This window comes from Pithys albifrons, chromosome 2 (genome assembly GCF_047495875.1).
Source record: "Pithys albifrons albifrons isolate INPA30051 chromosome 2, PitAlb_v1, whole genome shotgun sequence".
In the NCBI taxonomy this organism is placed as follows: domain Eukaryota; kingdom Metazoa; phylum Chordata; class Aves; order Passeriformes; family Thamnophilidae; genus Pithys; species Pithys albifrons.
Genome location: NC_092459.1, coordinates 59,142,450 through 59,162,444, shown reverse-complemented (window position 1 = coordinate 59,162,444; position 19,995 = coordinate 59,142,450). Strand labels below are relative to the sequence as shown.

General features: G+C 38.4%; 2 protein-coding genes across 12 annotated transcripts in view; one reads left to right on the top strand and one right to left on the bottom strand.

The window, feature by feature from the left end:
• Positions 1-6,605, top strand: part of REPS1 (RALBP1 associated Eps domain containing 1) — a 58,906-nt gene extending 52,301 nt beyond the window's left edge. For 7 of the 8 annotated variants that reach the window (XM_071549183.1, XM_071549182.1, XM_071549184.1 and 4 more), the window contains 4 exons: positions 642-737; positions 1,324-1,472; positions 2,119-2,224; positions 3,291-6,605. In XM_071549183.1, coding sequence (XP_071405284.1) covers positions 642-737; positions 1,324-1,472; positions 2,119-2,224; positions 3,291-3,359 — 420 coding nt within the window. In that variant the 3' untranslated portion in view covers positions 3,360-6,605. The remainder of the gene's footprint in view (positions 1-641; positions 738-1,323; positions 1,473-2,118; positions 2,225-3,290) is intronic. The other variant, XM_071549185.1, reaches the window with a different exon arrangement.
• A 4,797-nt stretch (positions 6,606-11,402) lies between these two features.
• CCDC28A (coiled-coil domain containing 28A) lies at positions 11,403-19,074 on the bottom strand. 4 transcript variants are annotated; one of them, XM_071549178.1, is made up of 6 exons: positions 18,985-19,074; positions 18,193-18,387; positions 15,579-15,742; positions 14,477-14,631; positions 13,845-13,867; positions 11,403-12,166 (listed from the first exon to the last, which is right to left on the bottom strand). In XM_071549178.1, the coding sequence occupies exons 2-6, from the start codon at positions 18,348-18,350 to the stop codon at positions 12,112-12,114; spliced, it is 555 nt and encodes a 184-aa protein (XP_071405279.1). In that variant the 5' UTR covers positions 18,351-18,387; positions 18,985-19,074; the 3' UTR covers positions 11,403-12,111. The 4 variants fall into 4 exon arrangements, with proteins under 4 accessions (XP_071405279.1, XP_071405276.1, XP_071405278.1 ...); XM_071549175.1 differs by lacking the exons at positions 11,403-12,166; positions 13,845-13,867 and having other exon boundaries at positions 13,888-14,631; positions 18,901-19,058; XM_071549177.1 differs by lacking the exons at positions 11,403-12,166; positions 13,845-13,867; positions 18,985-19,074 and adding an exon at positions 18,619-18,861 and having other exon boundaries at positions 13,888-14,631.
• Positions 19,075-19,995: the final 921 nt, after the last annotated feature.

Sequence of the window (19,995 nt, the reverse complement as noted above, 5' to 3'; positions counted from 1 at the left end):
AGTTTGAAAGCCTCAGGATTTATTCTTATTAATGTCATAATAGCCAACTGCTATTACAAGAATTAGTTCATGTTCTTATGTCTTAATTGGAAGCTTTCGTCCAGACTGTAAGTTCTTTGGGGCACTTCTGCATCCTCAGTTGCTGAAGTTCCTGTGGTGCTTTAAAGTTCTCCCATCTGTCAGCAGCATGTTCTTGCTTCCCTTGTTCATGAAGGCCAATGACACAGAACCATTTGAGCACTCTCCATGTAGCTCATTGCAAAACCAGCTATGTTAGCTTGCACTGCCACTAAAAACTGCTTAATTTAAGCTTGCTGATTGTTTTGTGTTGAGATGGATGGGGAACAGTCACATTGTGTTCCAGTGGAGGGATTAACCTTTGGCAGCAACAAATAGATAATGGTGGTAGTGTAATAGCAGAAACAGCTGTAGCAGCTTGTCATCAGGCCGCAGCCTCTTTTGTACTATGCAGGGCCTCATAACATTGGACTTGTGCTTCTAAAGAAGAATTGAATTGGACTTTTAGGTGTTAATTGTATCCATGTATCGGGAAACACAGCATACTGGTATTTATTCCAATTATTGCCAAACAAAATATTTGTTAATAAGTGGTTTTCTAAACACAGTTTATATCCCTTTAGGTTGAGAAGCCCCCTGATTCTGCAGGTTCTCTTAGAGTTGCCAAAGCAGATGGAAGAGTTGAAGACAAAGCACCAGCTACTGTCCCCACTAGTGCGGTATGCAAAGTACACTTGAAAAGAGAGGGCAGTTGTCCGATGTATATGAAATTATATGTCTATTTTGATTTGCAACAGCAACCTTATACGCTTCTACTTGAACTCAGTTTTCTTAGGCCCAATATGTATGTGCTTGAAATAGGCATGTGTATGGTGAAATTTTGCAGCAGCAGGAGGTGATGATTAGCTTTATTCTTGAGACAGCAGAAAATTAGGATACTTCTGTGTTCAAATTTTTGAAGCAGATCAAAACGGTTAGTCCAGAACTTGATTAACAGTAGCTTTTTTTTGTTGTTGTTGCAGACACGTAGTTACTGGGGGGAAAGTGTGCTCTGAGTTGTGTATTTGCAGTACTTAGTTGTACCATTGTGTTTCTGCTTGCAGTTCTTTGTCAGTGTGTAGCAACTTGGTACTTCAGATTTGTTTCAGACCTTGTGAGTATGCGGTTATATGCCCATCAAAAGTACCTGATGGGTTGTAAATTCAGTTAGCTCAGTGACTGAATATGAACACAAACAAGTTACCAGGTTATAATCCAAATAAAATGTAGTTTGAGAGACTTAATAGGCTGTGTTTTCCTCTTCAGGGTAAAGGCACTACTCCGCTTGCTCCACCACCGAAGCCTATTCGTAGAAGATTAAAATCAGAAGATGAGCTAAAACCTGAAGCTGAGGAACATACACAGAAAACAGGTGTCATAGCTGCTGTTCTTGCTTCACAGCCATCTATTCCTAGGTAACCCAAGAAGTGTATAAATACATCTGTTACTGGAAAGCTTACATTTAAACAGCATACACACTTTCTGTTCCAGGAATAGCAAAAAATTTCCATGTTTTTAATTTAGATTAATTGAACAACATAAGATGTTTTTGGTTTTTAAACAAGATCATCACAAAGCCACTACTAGTGAGACCATTTATAGGTCTTGAATTTTGCAGTGTGAACTCTTTAACTTGGGCAAATGTGTTGGAATTAAGTGGTGGAAGTATGAATATGTAATGTTTAATTTTAAATGGTTGGTAAGAACAGTCCAAAATGTGTGTCCTAGCATGAAAGTAGTCTATTACATTAGTCACTTTGAGGTAAATGAATGTGGTATGGTGTGTTGGGACTTCAGAAAGTCCATTATGACAAGTTTTGAAAATTAGCTGCTTGTTCTTTGATTGAAAACAACTATGTGTGCATATATGAAACATAAATGTATGTGTTTCCATGCAAACAAACATGGTTTGTCAAGCCAGGCAGAAGAGGGTAAATTTAGCAGTGTAACAAGTTAAAAAATTTTGAAAATATTCCACTCATTTAAAGAAGAGGGACTGTAAGTGAGATATTTGGCTAAGTGGCAAGATTACTCACTAAAATATTTCTAATATATTCTCAGATCAGTGGGGAAAGACAAGAAGGCAATTCAGGCATCAATCAGACGTAACAAGGAAACCAACACTGTTTTGGCCAGATTGAATAGTGAACTACAGCAGCAACTAAAGGTAATTCTTTAATCTTTGTTTAAGAGAAGAGCCTCAGAGAGCAAGATGTTAGTGATGCACACTAACAGGCATCTCTGCAAAGCAATGATATACATAATAGAGGATATTGATGGGAAATATTTCGCTCTTTCTGTAGATCACCTAACATATCTAATGGTGACAAGCTTTATGAAATTATGAAGGATGCTTTTGCTACTGCAAAATATATTTTTCAGTGTACTGATTTGCTTTCAGCTACACTAAAGTTTTCCCTCCAATTATTAATACTAAGTTATCTCCTGTGGTAATCACATTCTTGAAAAGCAGTACTGAAAAGAGCACCTGGAGTTTGTGTTCTTCAGAAGGAAAAAAAAACCTTAAGCTCTTAAAAAAATTATGAATATTTTTAGACAAATACAGTAGTCTGGAATACAAAACTTTCAGCTTAAGAATTAGGTGAAAAATAGTTATCTGTTTATCTAGGTCAGCTATCATTTTGGACCTATCTGTAGGTACCATCTTTGTGTGTTTATCTTGCCATCTTTCTTACCTTAAAATACCCAATTTTAACTATCAAAATAATTTTAAAAAATCTTAAATGTAAACTTGAATTAATAAGTTACCATCTAGAATGAAAGTTAGGCCTTTTAACTTATCAAGCCTGAATTTCATCTGTTACTGCTTATGAGAGTCAAGGTGTAAAAAATTCACATGAGAGTTAAAAACGGTAAAAAATTATGAGTTTCCAGTCCTCTGACTCAGATGAGAGCTTACCTCCTTAATATTTTAGCCTTCATTTGAAAGTATTACACTGGGGTGTGCATCTGGTTACAACTTTGTGGATTTGAGTGATTTGAAAGTTAAAAATACTAAATGGCATCATCCTGGAGCAAAGTATTGATTTTTCAATGATACGTAATTACTAGCCAGTCAGTCTTCTGTTCAGATTGTGGGAGGAGTTGTCCAGTTTGTAGAAAATCTGCTAGTTTTCAGCACTGAAGCTGATATTTACCATTTTGAATCTTGTGAGGAAATTTCTAGTACTCCATCCTCTGTGGACAGTCAGTAGAAAATCTTTCTTTTGTAGGATGTTCTTGAAGAGAGAATCTCCCTGGAAGTCCAACTGGAACAACTTCGACCCTTCTCTCACCTCTAAGCCTACTGCCGTTAACTGTGAATTTACTAATTTTGAAAGGGGTATTGGTTTCAAGGCCTATTTAAATATCCATGCATCTAGCTCAGTGCACTCTATTCTACATTAAATGTTGTGGTTCTGTTTTGTCAATTTGTCCACTTTTGTATTTAAGTATTTTAATTTCAATACAGAGAGAAAGAAAAAACCTTTTTCCTTGAATGTGACACTGCCTTGCACATCATTTTCTGTGGGCATCCGTGATCCTTGTTGGACTTGAGTTTGCAGAGTTTGTCGCCAAAACTTCCAACTGGAATTTTTTTAGTGGTTTCTTTGTTCCTGTTGAAACATCTTTGCAGAAGAGGGTTGCTAATCAGGTGTCTTTAATTACATAAACTCTTTCACTATGGCATTTATTTTATTGTGCCAGGAAAGAGACAAACTAGTAATCTGTCATTGGCCAATGTCACTTCCCAAGCTGCCTTTCACAATTGGAAGTTGTTCACAATTCTAGAAAGCCTGCCTCCTTGCAATTCACCAACTTATTCAGGTTGGGAGAGTTCTTGCAGGCTGTTTGCCATATCAGCTGGATTGGATTTTGTATTTTCATTGCATACATTATAGAGTATGTAACCACAGATTGCCAGGTGTTCATGTTTTATCCATTCATGATCCTGATTCAGCCGCATGCATATAAACATTATGGCACAACTTGGCAGTCTATCAAACAGATCTTTTTGTGAAAAGAGTTGGGTATAGATCCCAAACTTTAATTACACATTATCTAAGCACCACCTGTAATTGCATGTCTCACGCATTACCTTTTAATAACGGATCACATCCACCAGTCTTCACTATAACAAATTGTGTTGTCAAGTAATGTGTCAATACCTCTATAAACTTCTAATTCCCCACAAAAAAAAGAAAATAAAAAATGAAGTTTGCTTCTTAGGAATTCTGGGGTACCTTCTGTCATCTTGTTTCCAGGCCTTATTTCTCTGCCATATAGACAGGTTTCACTATTAACAGAGTTCTTTGAGTGTGTCCTGCTATTCAGGTTGATGTACTGTATTAGGATTTGTTGTATATTGTACGATACACACCTTTTGATCTCATATGTAAATTTGCATTAATTGCTGACTAACAGCAGATATTCTATTTAATGGCTTCTTCTGGCTGTGGGATCATAGATGTTTAACTGCATGGATGTATCTCTGCAGAATCAGAACTAGCAATTGTGTGATTTTTACACCAATAAAACAGCACAATATTTTAATTTTGTTGATTCATCTTTACATGGGAATTGAAATTCATTCAAATAGGGGGGAGGGTTTTATTACAGGTCTTCAGAGAAATTTTTGTAATTTTGTGGCATGTACAAGAACTTGATCATAATCCCTTGACCAGTTTCTTCCTTAATTTTTTAGCTATTGTTAGAAGTGATCAAATTCTCTTGGTAATATGCGGCTATACTCCTTTTGTATCCTTCCATAAGCAAATTTAATACAAATGTAATTTCAAAAAAGTAAATGCTAATACTAACCTAGGTCAAAGAAATTTATTTAGTCTTCATTTCTGGTTTGATTTTCTTGAGAGTACCTTTTAAAATTAAATTATCTCCTGTTAGCAGTCCTTAACCTCACTGTCTCACTTCTATGCTTTAATGAAATTCTCTTAACATCTGCTTCCCTTCCAAAAGGGTAGCTCAAGTCAGATTTTTCCACTGGTTATGCTGTTACAGTGAAAAACAAGTATTTCTCTTTTTGGTCATCATACACAGACTGGATAATTGTGGTGAATTTTTACTACTATAAGTATTCTGACATTTTTTCAAGTGTCGTGGAAGTGTTGCAGATGGCTTACGTACATAATCCAAAGCAAAATTCCCTTGTACAACAGAATGTCATAGTTGCATGAAAGTTGGTATTTTCTATTTGCATGTAAAGGGATTAAGAAATTGCAGCTAAATGGGCACAAGGGTGACATATAAATTACATACAAAGCGCAAGGCTTTGACTTAAAAAAACTATATAAATAGGGAAATGCAGGAAAAAACAACAAAACAAGAAAGACCCCTAACGCTAAACTAAAGAACTTTAAAGTTGATGGACTGTTCACTTCTATTACAACTGACAAGTAGCAGGAACAAAGTGAGAAAAAGATTTTCCCTATTTTAAGTAGTAAAAGTGAAACACTGCAGTTAAAGAATGTTGACCTTTTGAACCAACTGCACCTGGTCCATAGTTTATTTTAAAGTTTAAAATAGCACTATTTTCATATTAATATTTAAGTATTAAGTGTAAGTTTATAGCAACAGGATTCTTAAATCAGAATTTAACACTTTAAGCTTAAATGTAAAAAGGCTTTTACATTCAAATGTTACATGTACATATATCTCTAACATCTATATCTTTCTAGTAGAATGAGACATTAGTGTCTCAAGTGAAGAACTAAGGCAATCTGAACTTTTTTGTGTCTTGCCAACAGGTCTGTTTTTAAGAATTTTGGTCTATTACTTTTAATGCATCATCCTGTATGTTTTAAACCAGTTTTTCATGATCAGAACAACTTTTTACTGAAAAATAACTTATGTCTTAAGAACATCACTGCTAATGATGTTCAGAAGTTACCTCACTTAGTGTAATGTAACCAAACTTTAATCCCTTATAAAATTATCTTCCTGACTTCTCCATTTGTTTGATCTTGATCCAGCTACTTGATGCATTCTTTTTTATGAACTTAGATTGTAAGCTCTTTGGAGCAAGGAGTTATATACAGTAAAAGAGAGGTGCTCTTTCTCTTGCAAGTATAAATGTAGACTACTGAATAGTATGGAGTGTGATTCATGTACCCACCTGGGATGGCTGTGTGGACAGCAGCATGCCATGCATTTCTGAAACACCTGCAAAATGTTTTTCTTTGGACTTTGTGACTGGAGCTGTGCCTCTTTCCTCATTTGATTGCATTTTCTTTGTTTTCTAATAATGTGCCTCTTTTCTTTGTTCCACCTGCTTTGGAGTTGTTTTTTTTCTCCATTCATTGCCTATCTTTGGACTGCAGAGAAGATTTCCAAAATGCAAAGGTAAAAAGCTGAAAAGCCACTTTGTTTTGAGCAGTATTTTTTTTACTTCTCATGCAACTCGTTTTACTTGCAATTGTATAGTACATGAACTAGAAGAACTCATATTACTGAAAATGTCTTATGTGGGATAAACAAGATTATAAAAACTTAAAACTAAAGAAAATAAATTTGCGGCTTTGTTTCTTGTGTGACATGTCTCTGTCCCTTATGGATGGGGTGTGCTGTGTTTCCACTCTATGTTTAGGGCAGCATTGTGAATTACTCTTCTGGTTTCAGATGTGTACACAGTTTGTCTCTAAATGTCACTTTATGAGTGACCTAGTCTTAATCACTTTTTTCTAAAATGGTAAAAAAATAATAAATCACTGTATTCTGACTCCTGACTAATTCTGGTCTTAGTTTCTAGTAGAATGTATTTTCATGAAATTGCAGTACGTCACAAAACCACATTACTTCCAAGTGATTCTTACTCTGTGTGGAAGATTAAAAAATAACTTGTCTATTTTAAACATATTTTATGCCTATGTTGCTTAAATACTTTACAAGTCAGTCCGTGTGCAGTTGAGTTCATTTATACCTCTCAGAGTTCCATTTTTGGAGACATACAATTTAATTTCATAAGTAGGAGTGCAGCTTGTCTTACCAAGCATATTGATGTGCTAATCATTTATAATACAGCTCTAGAATAAAACATGTGAAAACCAAGGATTTAATTACCTAATAACAAAAAAAAGTTAGATGTTACATTCTCTTAATAGTCTTTAAAAACAACAAAATAGGGGCTGTATAGGAAAAATGTTAATAATGTCTGTATAATAGTAACCAAATGAGATGACACAAGGTTGTTCTGATAATTGCCGGGTTCCTGGATTCGGTGTCCTCGTCTATCCATCTCTTGTAGTATTTTTGCCACTGTATAAACCCTGGGTCTCCTCCGACAAGTTCACAAGCAAAATATAAACTTCACAAGAATATTGGAATTAATTGCTTGGTTTGGGGAGGTGAGTGTAATTTCCCTTCAGTAACATTACTTTAAATTGGAAAAATGGGCTTAGAGGTGCAATTTCTGCTTTAAAGATAGATTGTACATTATTTTTACCTGAAGCGTGCACCTATTGTACACTAGTTGTACCTCGTTGTACGTTATTAGTGTATTTTAAAGATATTTCACAGTACTTTGTCTTACTGGTATTAAATGGTCTTGCATATAAGTTATTGTCTGAAACACTTTTGTTAGTTATAATACTAAAATATTCAGGATTTTGACTCTATGAAATACAAAGTTTGTGATCTCACAGCTTATATCCAAGATTTTAAGAAGACTGTTAGTACTATTTATCACATTTTGACAGCATACTAGAACACAGAAAGCATTTAGAATTCTCTTTCATCTCTGGTAGAATCTGTTCTTGACACTTTCACTCTTGGAGATACTAGGAATGCACCTAATCTGGAAGCAGCTAAAATTAGTCATTTTGACTGGTCTTGTTTATGGGAGGTCTAGGAAATTACCGAAACATCATAAATAGTAAAAGCAATTTAAATTGACATTCTGTGGCATATCGATGAAAACTCAAATTTTGGCAATATTGCTCTTGAACCACATGTGACTGGAGTAATTGTTTCCCAGTGTATGGGGAGCTTACAGAGATCGGAGATACATCCTACTCTACAATGGATGTAAACTGTTTGGTATATCTTTTATAGCAGCAGTGGTGGCTTTTGCTTTCTGCCATCTAACTTCAGCAGTCTGACTGTATTTCTGTCTTTGGCTGGAGTAAGACTGCATAAACTGACAGAAGAGGGTGTGGAACGTGGAGTGGAACATGTTAATTGTAGGAAACTGCACTCTGAATCAGGAATGTCTTCTACAAGGAGCCTGTGGTCTTGGTATCCATTCAAAAGGCAAGTAAGAATTACTAGCATCTGAAAGAACAGTTGCATATTGAAAAAATAAATTGATTTCATATTAAAATCACTTATTTTCCAGACATTTAGTTGGGGAAGCAGTAAGTGGAGTAAGCGTTATAACAGTTGCTGTGAACACTTGCCTAAGGGCTTCTGAAGGTCTATCATACACAACTGGCTGTGTCAGATGTAGCAAAAAAGGTATGTACAGCCCCTCTGGTATATCTTTCATTAAACTGGTGTGAAGTTCAGCAAGTGCTGTTGTGCCTTATTTTGCATATCTTGAACCAATACATGGCACAAGTTTTGTCTAAGTATGGAAATAACAGTGTGTATCTCAAGAAAAAGATGAAAGGAATTTATAGGAAGTTGTCTTTCAGTGCATGCAATCAGAAAATGCCAAAGTGACATGCCTTGAACTTTAACTTGTTTTTTTTCTGTTATGTATCCTGCCTTTGGAAGAAGAGTGCGTCAGTTTGGAAAAAATCCTTCTCCTAAAGCTTCAATCTGTTCTCTTTCACTGCCTTCATGAAGGCACGTGGTCACCTGCCTTCTGATGAGAAGGAACCAAGAGATCATAGAAGAATCATGATGTCTCTTTGCTGTAGAAGGATACCTAAAAGGAACATATTCCCTGGTTTGCTCAGCACTTTGGGGATGAAGTAGTATTGAAGCAAGAAAATTCCTGTGGAAAAGTAGTATTAATTCACATGTAATTTTTTTGAAATTAGGAGGCTGGCAATTTTGATGGATTCTATGGTTTCCACCAAGTTGCTTCACTGATCAAGAAACATGCTGAAGTTGATAATGTCTTAGAATTTTCCATGTTAAAAGTACCAGTTTTGTGAATGTTTTATCCTTTTTTCCTGTAGCTTTTTTGCAAAATTGATTTCTTTGGAAGTTTTAAAACTTCCTTTTTGCAAGTATCTGTTCATGTGGAATAGTAGAAAAATTTTTTTTTTCATTTGTGGACAAGAATATTACCTACTGATTTAAGTGAGGTTGCATTTCAACTGTCACAGCTCAAGACTCTATCTGAATGAATACAAAGTGAGTACTGTCTAAAATAGAAAGCAGGTATGATGTTGATTCCAAGCTAGGATTTTAAATTTTTTATAAAGATCACATTATGATGTATTATTTTACCTACTATTTTATATTCCTGTCCTCACACTTTAAACCAACAGTAAGGATAAGAGGATAGTGTCAGCAAATAGAGTAAACGTTGGATCCAAAGCCAGGTAATCCAGACCAGTGATAGAGCAAAAAACATCTTTCAAACACCATACCCATTTATCAGTGTGAATTTAAGTGACAACACTGGCCTAAACTCACACTGATAAATGTGTATTAACATTTAATGTTAATACACTTTTATCTTCATAAACAGTTTTTCAGGAAACAAGAGAACAGAAAAGGAGCTTATTTTCTGCAGCCTCTTACACGTTTTTGTAATTCCAAGACTGTCCACAAATATGTTACAGTACATTTTTTTTCTTTTCCTGCAGGAGCCTAGAAATGTAATTACTTCATTACCACGTAAAGGAACTCAGTCTCTCAAAGATCTTCCTACAGAATTTTCTTGTATGAATCCAAACTAGTAAGTTTACACTATTAATGGACTGCATAGAAGACAAATTTGTATCCAAGAGGAGGTAAGGGAATAATAGTTTCATAATTATTTGCAATTAATGCATTCCTTGTGACTTGTGATTGCCTGTGCCCTTAAGGTAATTGAAGAAAAAGGGGTTAATTCTTGTATAATTCTACACAGCTGCTTGAGAAAGGTATTTTTTAGTATGTTTATCTCAGATTATACTTATGTGCTCTGTACTTGCATAAATTGCTACAGAAACAAGAGATCAAGACATCCAACACATTTGTATGGGATTTGAAATGTGTTTGAAGTTATAAGCCTAACCAGAGTTAGATGACAGAGCCCAAAAATGGAAAAGAATTGCCTCTATTGTAGAATGCCTAAACTATAAGGTTAAAAGTGTGGTTTGGGACCAGTGTGTGTTACAATGCTGCAATATCCTGCACTCCATGGCAAGAAGCTGCTAGTGAGCACATAGCTCTGTTCCTGCATCCAAGTGAGCTCCAAGGATGTCATTTGTTTGTATAAATGCATCTCTACTAGTGGCTTTTGCCACTATCACTGGCCTTACACCTTTGCACACCTTGAGTGAGGCATGAGGCTAAAAATGCTGCTTTTTTGCTTAATGTTCAGAAGTCTGCCCAGAAACAAGCCCACAGTGCTGACAGTAAGAAGGTACTCTGCAGAAAAGGATAATTGCCCAATTATTGCTTAAAGAGCAGGGCGGGGGTAAAGAACCACCAACCTTTGCTTTACTTTGTAAAAATATAGTACAAGTACAAAGCTTGTTGTTTTCTAGTTCTCTTAAGCTGCCTTTGGATTTCACATCACAGGTACATACGCAGCTGCAGGCCAGGACTCCAAGGTACTTTCACCAGCACGCAATGTTCTCCTAGACAATCTCAGCAGTGAAAGAGATGAATTGTAAAGAACAAGAACATCCTAAAGGGACAACTGAGATCTCTACTGGTTTGCTGATCACTGAGATTTGCCTGCTAGGTGAGGCAGGTAATAACAATGTTTAAGGCTGAATCTGTAGCCAGAGACTCCTCTAGTGTTTAAATGATCTTTCTGTCCCATGGTGCAGGCTTGGCACTGCATGGGATTCACTGCCAGAGCTAACGGAATCCAAAACTACATCTTATGGCTGAAGAAGCATCTTCTCCAAAGATGCTGAACAAAAGGCATTTTTGTTACCTGGCCACATGTCTGCTTTGGACTGATAAAAGCTCTGTGCTAAGGAGAAGGATCAAGATTTCATTCCTTGTTCAGTAAGTGGATATGATATAGAACCTGAATGTATTACCTAAAAACTGAATATAAAATAAATCTAGAACCAAAGGCGTAGTTTGATGGATCAGGATAGAAATTTTGGATGTAAAACCAGCCTGATTTTACACTAATACAGAATTTTTTTCTCTGACTGTGAGTAGAAAGATGATACCAATTAATACCAGACTATTTACAACATAGGCATAACTACAATATTGCATATACTGGATTTATTGAACAGTAACTGTTTACTCAATTCTGGAATTTCACAATACTTAAACTATATGTGGACTGCTAGCACCCACGGTAGTTTTAATTTAGTGACATTTTACAATTACTCACAGCAATGGAAAAAAGTAAACCCTGCAAACATTTGGACAATGCCAGAACTCATCATCTTAACACACCCGAAACAATAGCAGCTTCTCTAAATGAAACATGACACATTAAAAATTTTTCACTTTATTAAGAATAAGTTAATCTGTGGCATCACTGATGAACAAAACACTAAAGATACAGTGTGAAGATTGTCTGTGTAATGACCAGAAAGGCAACATTATCACTACTTTCATAAAAACTAGAGAAATGCCAGTGAACTTTATATAAATGTATCATTTTCAACCACATGAACACTAAGCAGAAGAAATGTACTTCCAAGTTTGCCCAGTTTTTCTGTTAAGTAAGGCAATAATAAAAAGCACAGCATGACAGTAACTTACAACTCCAGGTACTGAGCCCTGACATAATGTGGTGCTCAGAGGAATGTGCAAAATAAACACCTGGATTTGCATTTTGATTCTTTGTTGTGTACAATTAAAACAAAAAAGGCAAGACAAAGTCACAACTGTTCCTGATTTCCAGTGTCAGGAAAAACAAAAGAAAAGCTTCTGGGAGAATCCAAATTGACAACTCTTCTCTCAGCCCGTAGTACCATTTGGAATATCTTGAGCATCTGCTAAATGTAGCTTTTGGCTGAAGTAAATTGTTAAGGAATAACATTTTCTCATATATAGTAAGGGTATAAAGATAGCAGTGTTATATGAAACTGCTTACTCTGGGGTATACACACCAGTCCAGACAAATTTCTTTCTAGTAGGTTCAATGCTAGTTCTCAACCAGTAGATTAATATTCCTCACTGAGACTTTAGCATTACACACTTCCAGAATTAGCGTGTGGATCAAGGGGGATGGCAGATGATTTTTATCACTATTATGTGATATTATTACCACATTCCGCCTGTGTTTTTTATGAGGTCTGCCTTAAACAGCTTTCCACAAATATGCAGGGATTGTGGATACCAGTGCAAGACCTTAAGCCCCAAACCAGAGTTCCACTTTCCTCAATGCATACAAAGTGTGTAACAATGGAAATAACTACACTGTGGAATAAACTGAATGCCACGTTCCTCAACTGTCACTTGGATTATCAAAAGCATGGTGTAAAAGACAAGCTACAACATTCAGCTTTATCTTCTTCTGTGTAGGCTAAGAGCACACATTTTTTCAGTTACCGAAGCTCTGCTAAGTATCTGATCATAGAAATAAATAAAAAATTGGATCGGTTCACGATCCACAGTCAGATCAGTGATTAAACAACCACCCGTATTTCTAGGAAAAAACTAAAATATAATAGGATTCACTTATCAATGGGACAGACACTTCTGAATACTATAGAAGGAGTATTACTATGGACTTTTGTTCCAGAATGTCTCAGCAAGGCACATGTAGAAAGACCCTGCTGCTGACGGGCTTTGCCATCAGCAGTGACTACATTGTCTGAAGTGGTACACGGTAGCTAAATAATTCACCATCTGAAAAAAACAACCTGTAATTACAAGTGTTAAGATCCAGTCACTTATGTACTGAAAGAACCTAAAATACATGCTGTTTTATAGCACTAATTTAAAAGAAAAGGCGTTATTAAAGCAACTTGATTCCTGTAAAGACACCAGTTACTGACACCAGTTACTGGTGTCAATTTGACTACAATTAACAATAACTATAATGCAAAATAATCATTTGTTATGGTTTTAGCTAGGCCTAATTTAGGCTTTAGTTTTCAGTTTAGGCCTTAGACTATCAGCTGACTTGAGCTGGGTCAGGCTAGCTGACAACTGACTTCTGCTGGCCAACCGTATTCCATACATATTCCAACATCATCTCAAATATAAAAGCAGGCGCAGGAGGGGCTTAGTTTGGTTCCTTCATGGCTTCTCATCTGGGAAGGATGTACTGTGTTGTTTTCCTGGACCAGGCCCTACCCCTGCTTGCTGCTATGGTATCTTAGGAAAGTAAAATGTTTAGTCTTAGTCTCTTCCCTGCTTGGGTCTGTCCCTCAGGGAATTAAGTTCTCTTGGGTGATTTGTAGCTAAAATAGTGGGATTTGTGTTCGATGGGGAGTGGGGAGTTATTGTTTATTATATCTAACTTGTGTAGGTGTGTGTTATACTGTAGTCTACTTTTAATTTTCTCTTCTTTGTGTAAATATGTAAGTAGTTAAGTTCAAGTTTAAGTCTTGGAGGTTTTTTTCCCCTCCCTTTTCTTGGTGGCGGCAGCAGTGGTGGTGGTGGGAGGGAGGCTCTGACATTCTGTGCTGGGCAGTTGGCATTTTGCCAGCTCAACACAAGACAACATTTTAGGAAAAGGATACATAGATGAATTCAGTTCTTCTAACTGCAATATAAATGTAGAAAGTATCAGTATTCTGTTAGCCAATTAAATGCAACAATTATGCTGGTATGATGAAATCAATACACTAAAACAATGAAAGAAATAACTTATAGTTTGGCTGAAATTTATGATTTATTACCAAAGAAAAGCAAGCCTACAGAAGATCCAATTAAGTTTCAATCAGCTGATCTGAGGAAATCTAAAGAAACTTTTAACAGTTGTTTTTATGGAAATACTCTAGAGAATGGAGAAACTGAAAGTGTAGGATACACAGGTCTGTCTTCCTTGTTACATGCCATCTTCCCCAGACATAAGACAATGGACCACATGGAAAATGGTCATAGTTCCCTGGTACATGGGCTGTCTCTAAACATGCCTGCATGCTCAGGCAGCTTGCAGCTAGCCTGCTTCACTCACCAGACCAACCAGCAGCCTGTAACAAATGCAAACAAGGTCCCATATTTCCTCCAAACCAAGGACAGGGCTTTCATACTGATTCATTACAGAACTATGTTCTACTCAGCTGTAAATCACTGCCCACCCAGTAGCAGTGTCTTCCTGAGCCAAGTGCTGTGGGCAAAGTTCCACGTTTTCTGCCTTTTCACTACTTACATCTGACAGCAGCCTATCCAGGTTGGAATCACTGGCTAGTTTTCTTTTATCTTCAGGAAGTTCTTCCATCTCTCCATAGAGCTCCAGGTTGAGGCGCGCAAGTTTCTCCTGCATACTCCGTACATGCTCCATCTGCTCTATGGAACATTCATTTCCTAAAAGGATGAGTGACAGCTTCAGATAAAGAAACCTGAGAGAGCAAATGAAGGTATGAAGATGTAGCTTTTTACATCAGAGAAGAGGAATTTAAACGTCAAATTTACAAGTAAATTTCCTTTCTCAGTGCCTTCTCATTGTTTCACTCCTGAAGTTGCTGTTATCCGTTGGATGTTACGTTGTGCTGAACTTAAAATAACTACCAAATGAGTTTGTTAGAACATACATGGTTTTTCTATGCTCCTGAATTTTTCTCTGATTCAGAAAGGTCCTGGTTTTTAGCTTTAAATATGATCACAACAGAACTTCTAATTTTGATTGATCTGGAGGTTTCTTTCTTGTAACTGGTGCTTTATATCATACAGATTTCTCAGGTTCCCTTGTAAAATCAGTGTGGAATTAACACAACATGCTGACCTAACACTAAACTTAAAATAGCACATGTGCATCTTTCTTAGTACAGCAAAAATTGTGATAATTTTTTCTGAAACCTCCATTAACTCTGAGGCTGTAAGAATAGTAAGATGCTAAAACAGCAGAGTAAGCTGGATAACATGCAGCTTGCATTGGATTTCATAAAAGTTGTTGTAACAAATGGTCAAAAGCGTTAATATGCAGAAGAACTGGATGCTACATACAGTTACTTCTTCCTGCACTGTCATAAATAAGTGGCTTTAAACTTGGTATCTTAAATTAAAATAAGCCAAGGTGCTTCCATGCTGGAAGGAACAATGAAATGGCATATGAATAATCTCAAAACAAGCACAACATTACAATGGGACTATTTTTTAAAACTGCGTAAGATGTATTAATTATTTTAAATTTAGTATGTCAGAGTCCAGTTGACAAACTGGCCAAGTGGTTTAAGTCTGTCCATGCAGTGCACTTGTTACTATTGCACAGCTATAAAAACCAACTATTGTACACACACAAGTCATGCACTTACCAAATGCTTGAAGTTTGCCAGAGTGGAAGTCATTCAAGAGACTGAGAAGTCCCCTTTCCATTTCCTGGACATCTGACACATCTGTGAGAAATGAATGCTGGATTGGTGCTGCTTGTGCCCCTTTTGCTTCACCTCCTGGAGGTTTAGCTTTCTCTTTTATTACACTGGGGGGAAAATAAATAAATAAACAAAACCAATATTGCTTCCTGTTTTCACTTTCACTGTGAATCTGACATGTAAGAAAAGTTTGCATGCAGGCTTTGAAAATTAAATGGGAAATACATAATACATATTTTGATCACTCCTTTTAAGATAAAAATTGGATCACCTCGTCTTAAAAATAAAGAACATGACTCTCTCAACAGTTTGGTACTGCCAAAGGAAAGATTCCAACAGTCTGCTTTCCTACTAATAGTAGAAAATAGCAATGGACCACATGTATATAGTGGCCATCTTAATAATGTGAGGTGGACTGTCATTACCCAGCAATGACACACAGGGCAGTATCACAGAATTGTTAAGGCTGGAAAAGACCTCTAAGATTGCAGAGACCAACATTAACCCAGCACTGCCATGCTGACCTCTAAACCACGTCCCCAGGTGCCACATCCACGTGTTTTTTGAACATTTTCAGTGATGGTGATTCCACCACTTACCCAAGCAGCCATTATCTACACAAAATCAGTCAAAAAGCATCTGCAAACTCTAAGCCAGAGAGAAATCCCTCAAAAATCACACATGTCTATTGTCACAAATACCTAGACTGCAACAAACTTCAAATGAGCTAAAAATTCTCAACAGCCTTTCCTGCTGCAAGAAAACATCAAAATTCCTAGATCACATACACTTTTCTCTAGACAACATTTATTCTGAGCACCATGTGCCCATTTAAACTACATGCATGAAAATGAAATAACCATTATAAATCCAAATGAACATACAATCTATATGGAAAAAACACCCCACAGTTACCAGTGAGAAGTGGCTTGTTCTACCTCTGGCTCAGAGAGACAGACTGTATCCTAACCTAATATAACCTAATACTAAGAGGCTGTTCTGCAGCCTTACAATGAATCGGTTCAGAACCTGATCCAATAAAAATTTAAATTTAGAATACTATGGAATATTTCTAAAATCACAGTAAAGAGACTTTATTTAATTAGTGAAGCTAATAGGGTTTACAGCAATAGAAAACCCCGCCTTTCCCTCAAATACTCCCATGCTCTGCAGGTCATAAATTCTCTCTTTCCTATGGGAAATAATAATTCTTTTTCCAGCCTAACAGCTTCTGTAGTCCATACAGACTGAAACAATCAGCAGTCCAACAACGGTATCTGGTTCAACTTAGGTGCAGTACATCTCAATTTAGGTTTACTTTAGCTAGTTCTGCTTCAATTTCAGACTTAAAGGTTTGTATGACAGAAAGGTCATCCATTTTTTCTACCTGCTATTGATGTTTGATAGATAAAATGTATTGTTGCTCCTGGAAAACTTACTTCATTAGATTCTTGCAGATTAAATGAAAATTACTTAAATACTTCTACTATCATAACAGCAGCTCATCCTCACATTGTTGTCAATTACCACTCCTGCTTAGAAAATTAAAAAATTGTCTGTATTAGCACTGCTTGGTAAGCTTAACCATTGCAGAAGAACATCCATAACTTAAAGCAGAAAGGATATTTTCTTCTCTAGACAATCTTGTGGACTGCAAGAAATTAATTTCTAGTACGTTCCAGAATAATGTTGAGACTGTACAGTCAGCTGCAGAAACCACCAATTTATAGCACAATAATATTTACTAATATTTCCCTTGAAATTTTACTGGAAAAATAATGTATAGCCTTTACATTGCAGAAATTCATTATTCACTAGGCCAATTCAGATTCCTTAAAACGGAGTGTCTGTGCTAATGATGGCAATTCTGTATTTAGTCTTCAGCTAATACTCAGAGGTCAGTAAACTGCTTTCTCTAGCTGACATTTCACTTTAAATCCTTCTTCACTCATCTACTGTCAATCACAGCCAAGAAATATATTTTGTAACATGCAGGAAGACTGATGTTCCCAAACTGAAATAGATATGTTATCAATAAAACACAAAGTACTCTGACGAGGTACTTTCTGAAGAAGTGAATGTCTCTCCTTGTGCAAGATGCTGCCCCAACTGACAGCTCCCCAACCAAGAAACACCCGGAAATTCCAGTTCGAGCTCATCCTGTTAATTTATGGCCTTCGTTTCCTGCCATACTTGTCAGTTCAAACCTTGAAGTCATGTAATATTTTATTTGTTCCTTACAGCTCTACATCCAAGGCTCTGCTATCTGGTGCCCAATTTGATTGTCCAGCTCTGTCTTTCAACAGTCACATCAGGCTTTCCTCTGCTTTAGCTAAATTGTTATCAGTGTGAGTCTACAGCATTGTGTTACATTCTTCCTTTTCTGTAAAATAACCATTATATTGCATTAAAGACAAATCACTTTGTTAAAAAAGACACATCATCAAAACGTTCACAGGACTGTCACAGCCAGTCTAAACGTCCTTTAGACTGTCTGAGCACTGCCAAGTTTCTGGCTCTCACTTCCTCTGAGCTTGCAAGATGCCCCCGATCTTACCGTTTTAACTTTGGTTTCTGCACAGCAGGCTGTGGGGCAGGGTTGGAAAAGGCTGTACTTTTACTGACTGGCACTGAGCTTTTCTTGGAGTTAGCAACCTGAGCAGGGTGGCTGGTGGAAGATTTGGGGCTCCTTCTCTTGATCTTCCTTTCTTCCATTTCTTCCAGTTTACTACATGTAGACTAACACCTTGTCCTTCACAGGGAAAGAAAGAAAGAAAAGAAAGAAAGAAAGAAGCACCCATTAAAACCGGCGTTTACAGTAAAAGCAAGGGGGAAAGCAGTTCATGGAAATGCAGCTCATGGAAATGCGGCTCATCGTTCCTTCAAAGATGAGCAGTCACTCATTCCTGAGAACAGGAGAATCCAGTTTTCAGGACAAGCTGTCCCGGCCTGCCTGATCGGTGGAACAGGCAGGAATTAAAACCTTCTGCACCAGCTTCAGCTAACCGGCACCTCCATGGGACCTCAGGCTTTGTGTCCCGTGGATTACTGCTGGAAAACTCCGCGGCTACTCAAGCCCGCGCCAGCCAAAACACGGAGGAGCGCCTGTGCCAAAGAACCTCCTCCCCAGGGCGCGGCAGTGCTTTGGCCGAGCTCTGCCGTTGCCGAGCGCTCTGTGACACGGCTGCTGTCGCTGCGCAGGCCATGTGTGCGCTGTTCCCGGGCGCTGCCACCCCCTCGCCGGGGAAGGGCCTGTGACACCCACCCCCCGAGGCGGCGGCCGTGGGCACAGCCGCGACCCGCCCCCGCAGCTCCCAGGGTGCCGCCCTTGTCCGCGGGGTCTCGTTACCGCCGAGGCCGCGCCGCCGCCGGGGCCCGGGCGCAGGAGCTGCGCGGGCGGTGCCGTGACGGCCGCGCCGCGAGGAGCATTGTGGGCCGGGCCGGGGAACTACAACTCCCAGAGCGCCCCGCGGCGCTCTCGGGCCGGGGCTGCTCCCGAGGCACTCAGCAATAGGACAAGGGGGCGGGCTCAAGCTCTGCAAGGGGAAGTTTAAGTCGGATATCAGAAAAAAATTCTTTACAGAGACAGTAATCAGGCATTGGAATGGCCTGCCTAGAGAGGTGGTGGATTAAACCTGGAGGTTTTAAAACTGAGATTGGACGTGGCACTGAGTGCCGTGATCTTGTAAATGGACGGGAGTGGGACCAAGGGTTGGACTTGATCTCGGAGGTCTTTTCCAACCCCACTGATTCTGTGATTCTATGATTCTATGATTGAGGGTCGGACTCTCCCGGGGAGGAGGCGCCGCCTCTGCTGGCGCTTTCCCACCCGTCACGGCGCTCCTGCCTTTGCCTGCTCGGTCTCCTGCCTGTCCCTACGCTCCAGCCACAACCTGCTTGTCACTAAAAAGGCCTTAGCTGCTTTTGCTTTTTAATTCATCATGTGCCCCGCGCACCGGGCGCCTCAAATGAATGTTTCACACTGTGCGGAAAATCACGGAATTGCTGGGGTTGGAAGGTGCCTCTGGGCATCCTCCAGTCCAGCCCCTGCCCAGGCAGGGTCACCCAGAGCAGGGAGCACGACCAGGTGGGATTGGAATGACTCCGGAGAGGAGTCTCGATGCCCCCCTGGGCAGCTGTTCCAGAGCTCTGCCCTCAGGGTAGGGAAGCTTTTCCTCACACTGAAGGGAAACTTGCTGTGTTTGACTTTATGGAGCCCCAGTCGCGGAGCTGACTCATTTGTATCCTTCATTACCTGGGTTTCTTAGCGTAAGTTTACAGCCCATTGAACTGTGCAGTGACAGAGCTCTCCAGGAAATGATCGCGACATTGCAAGGCGTCGGGTGTCTCCAAATGGGGT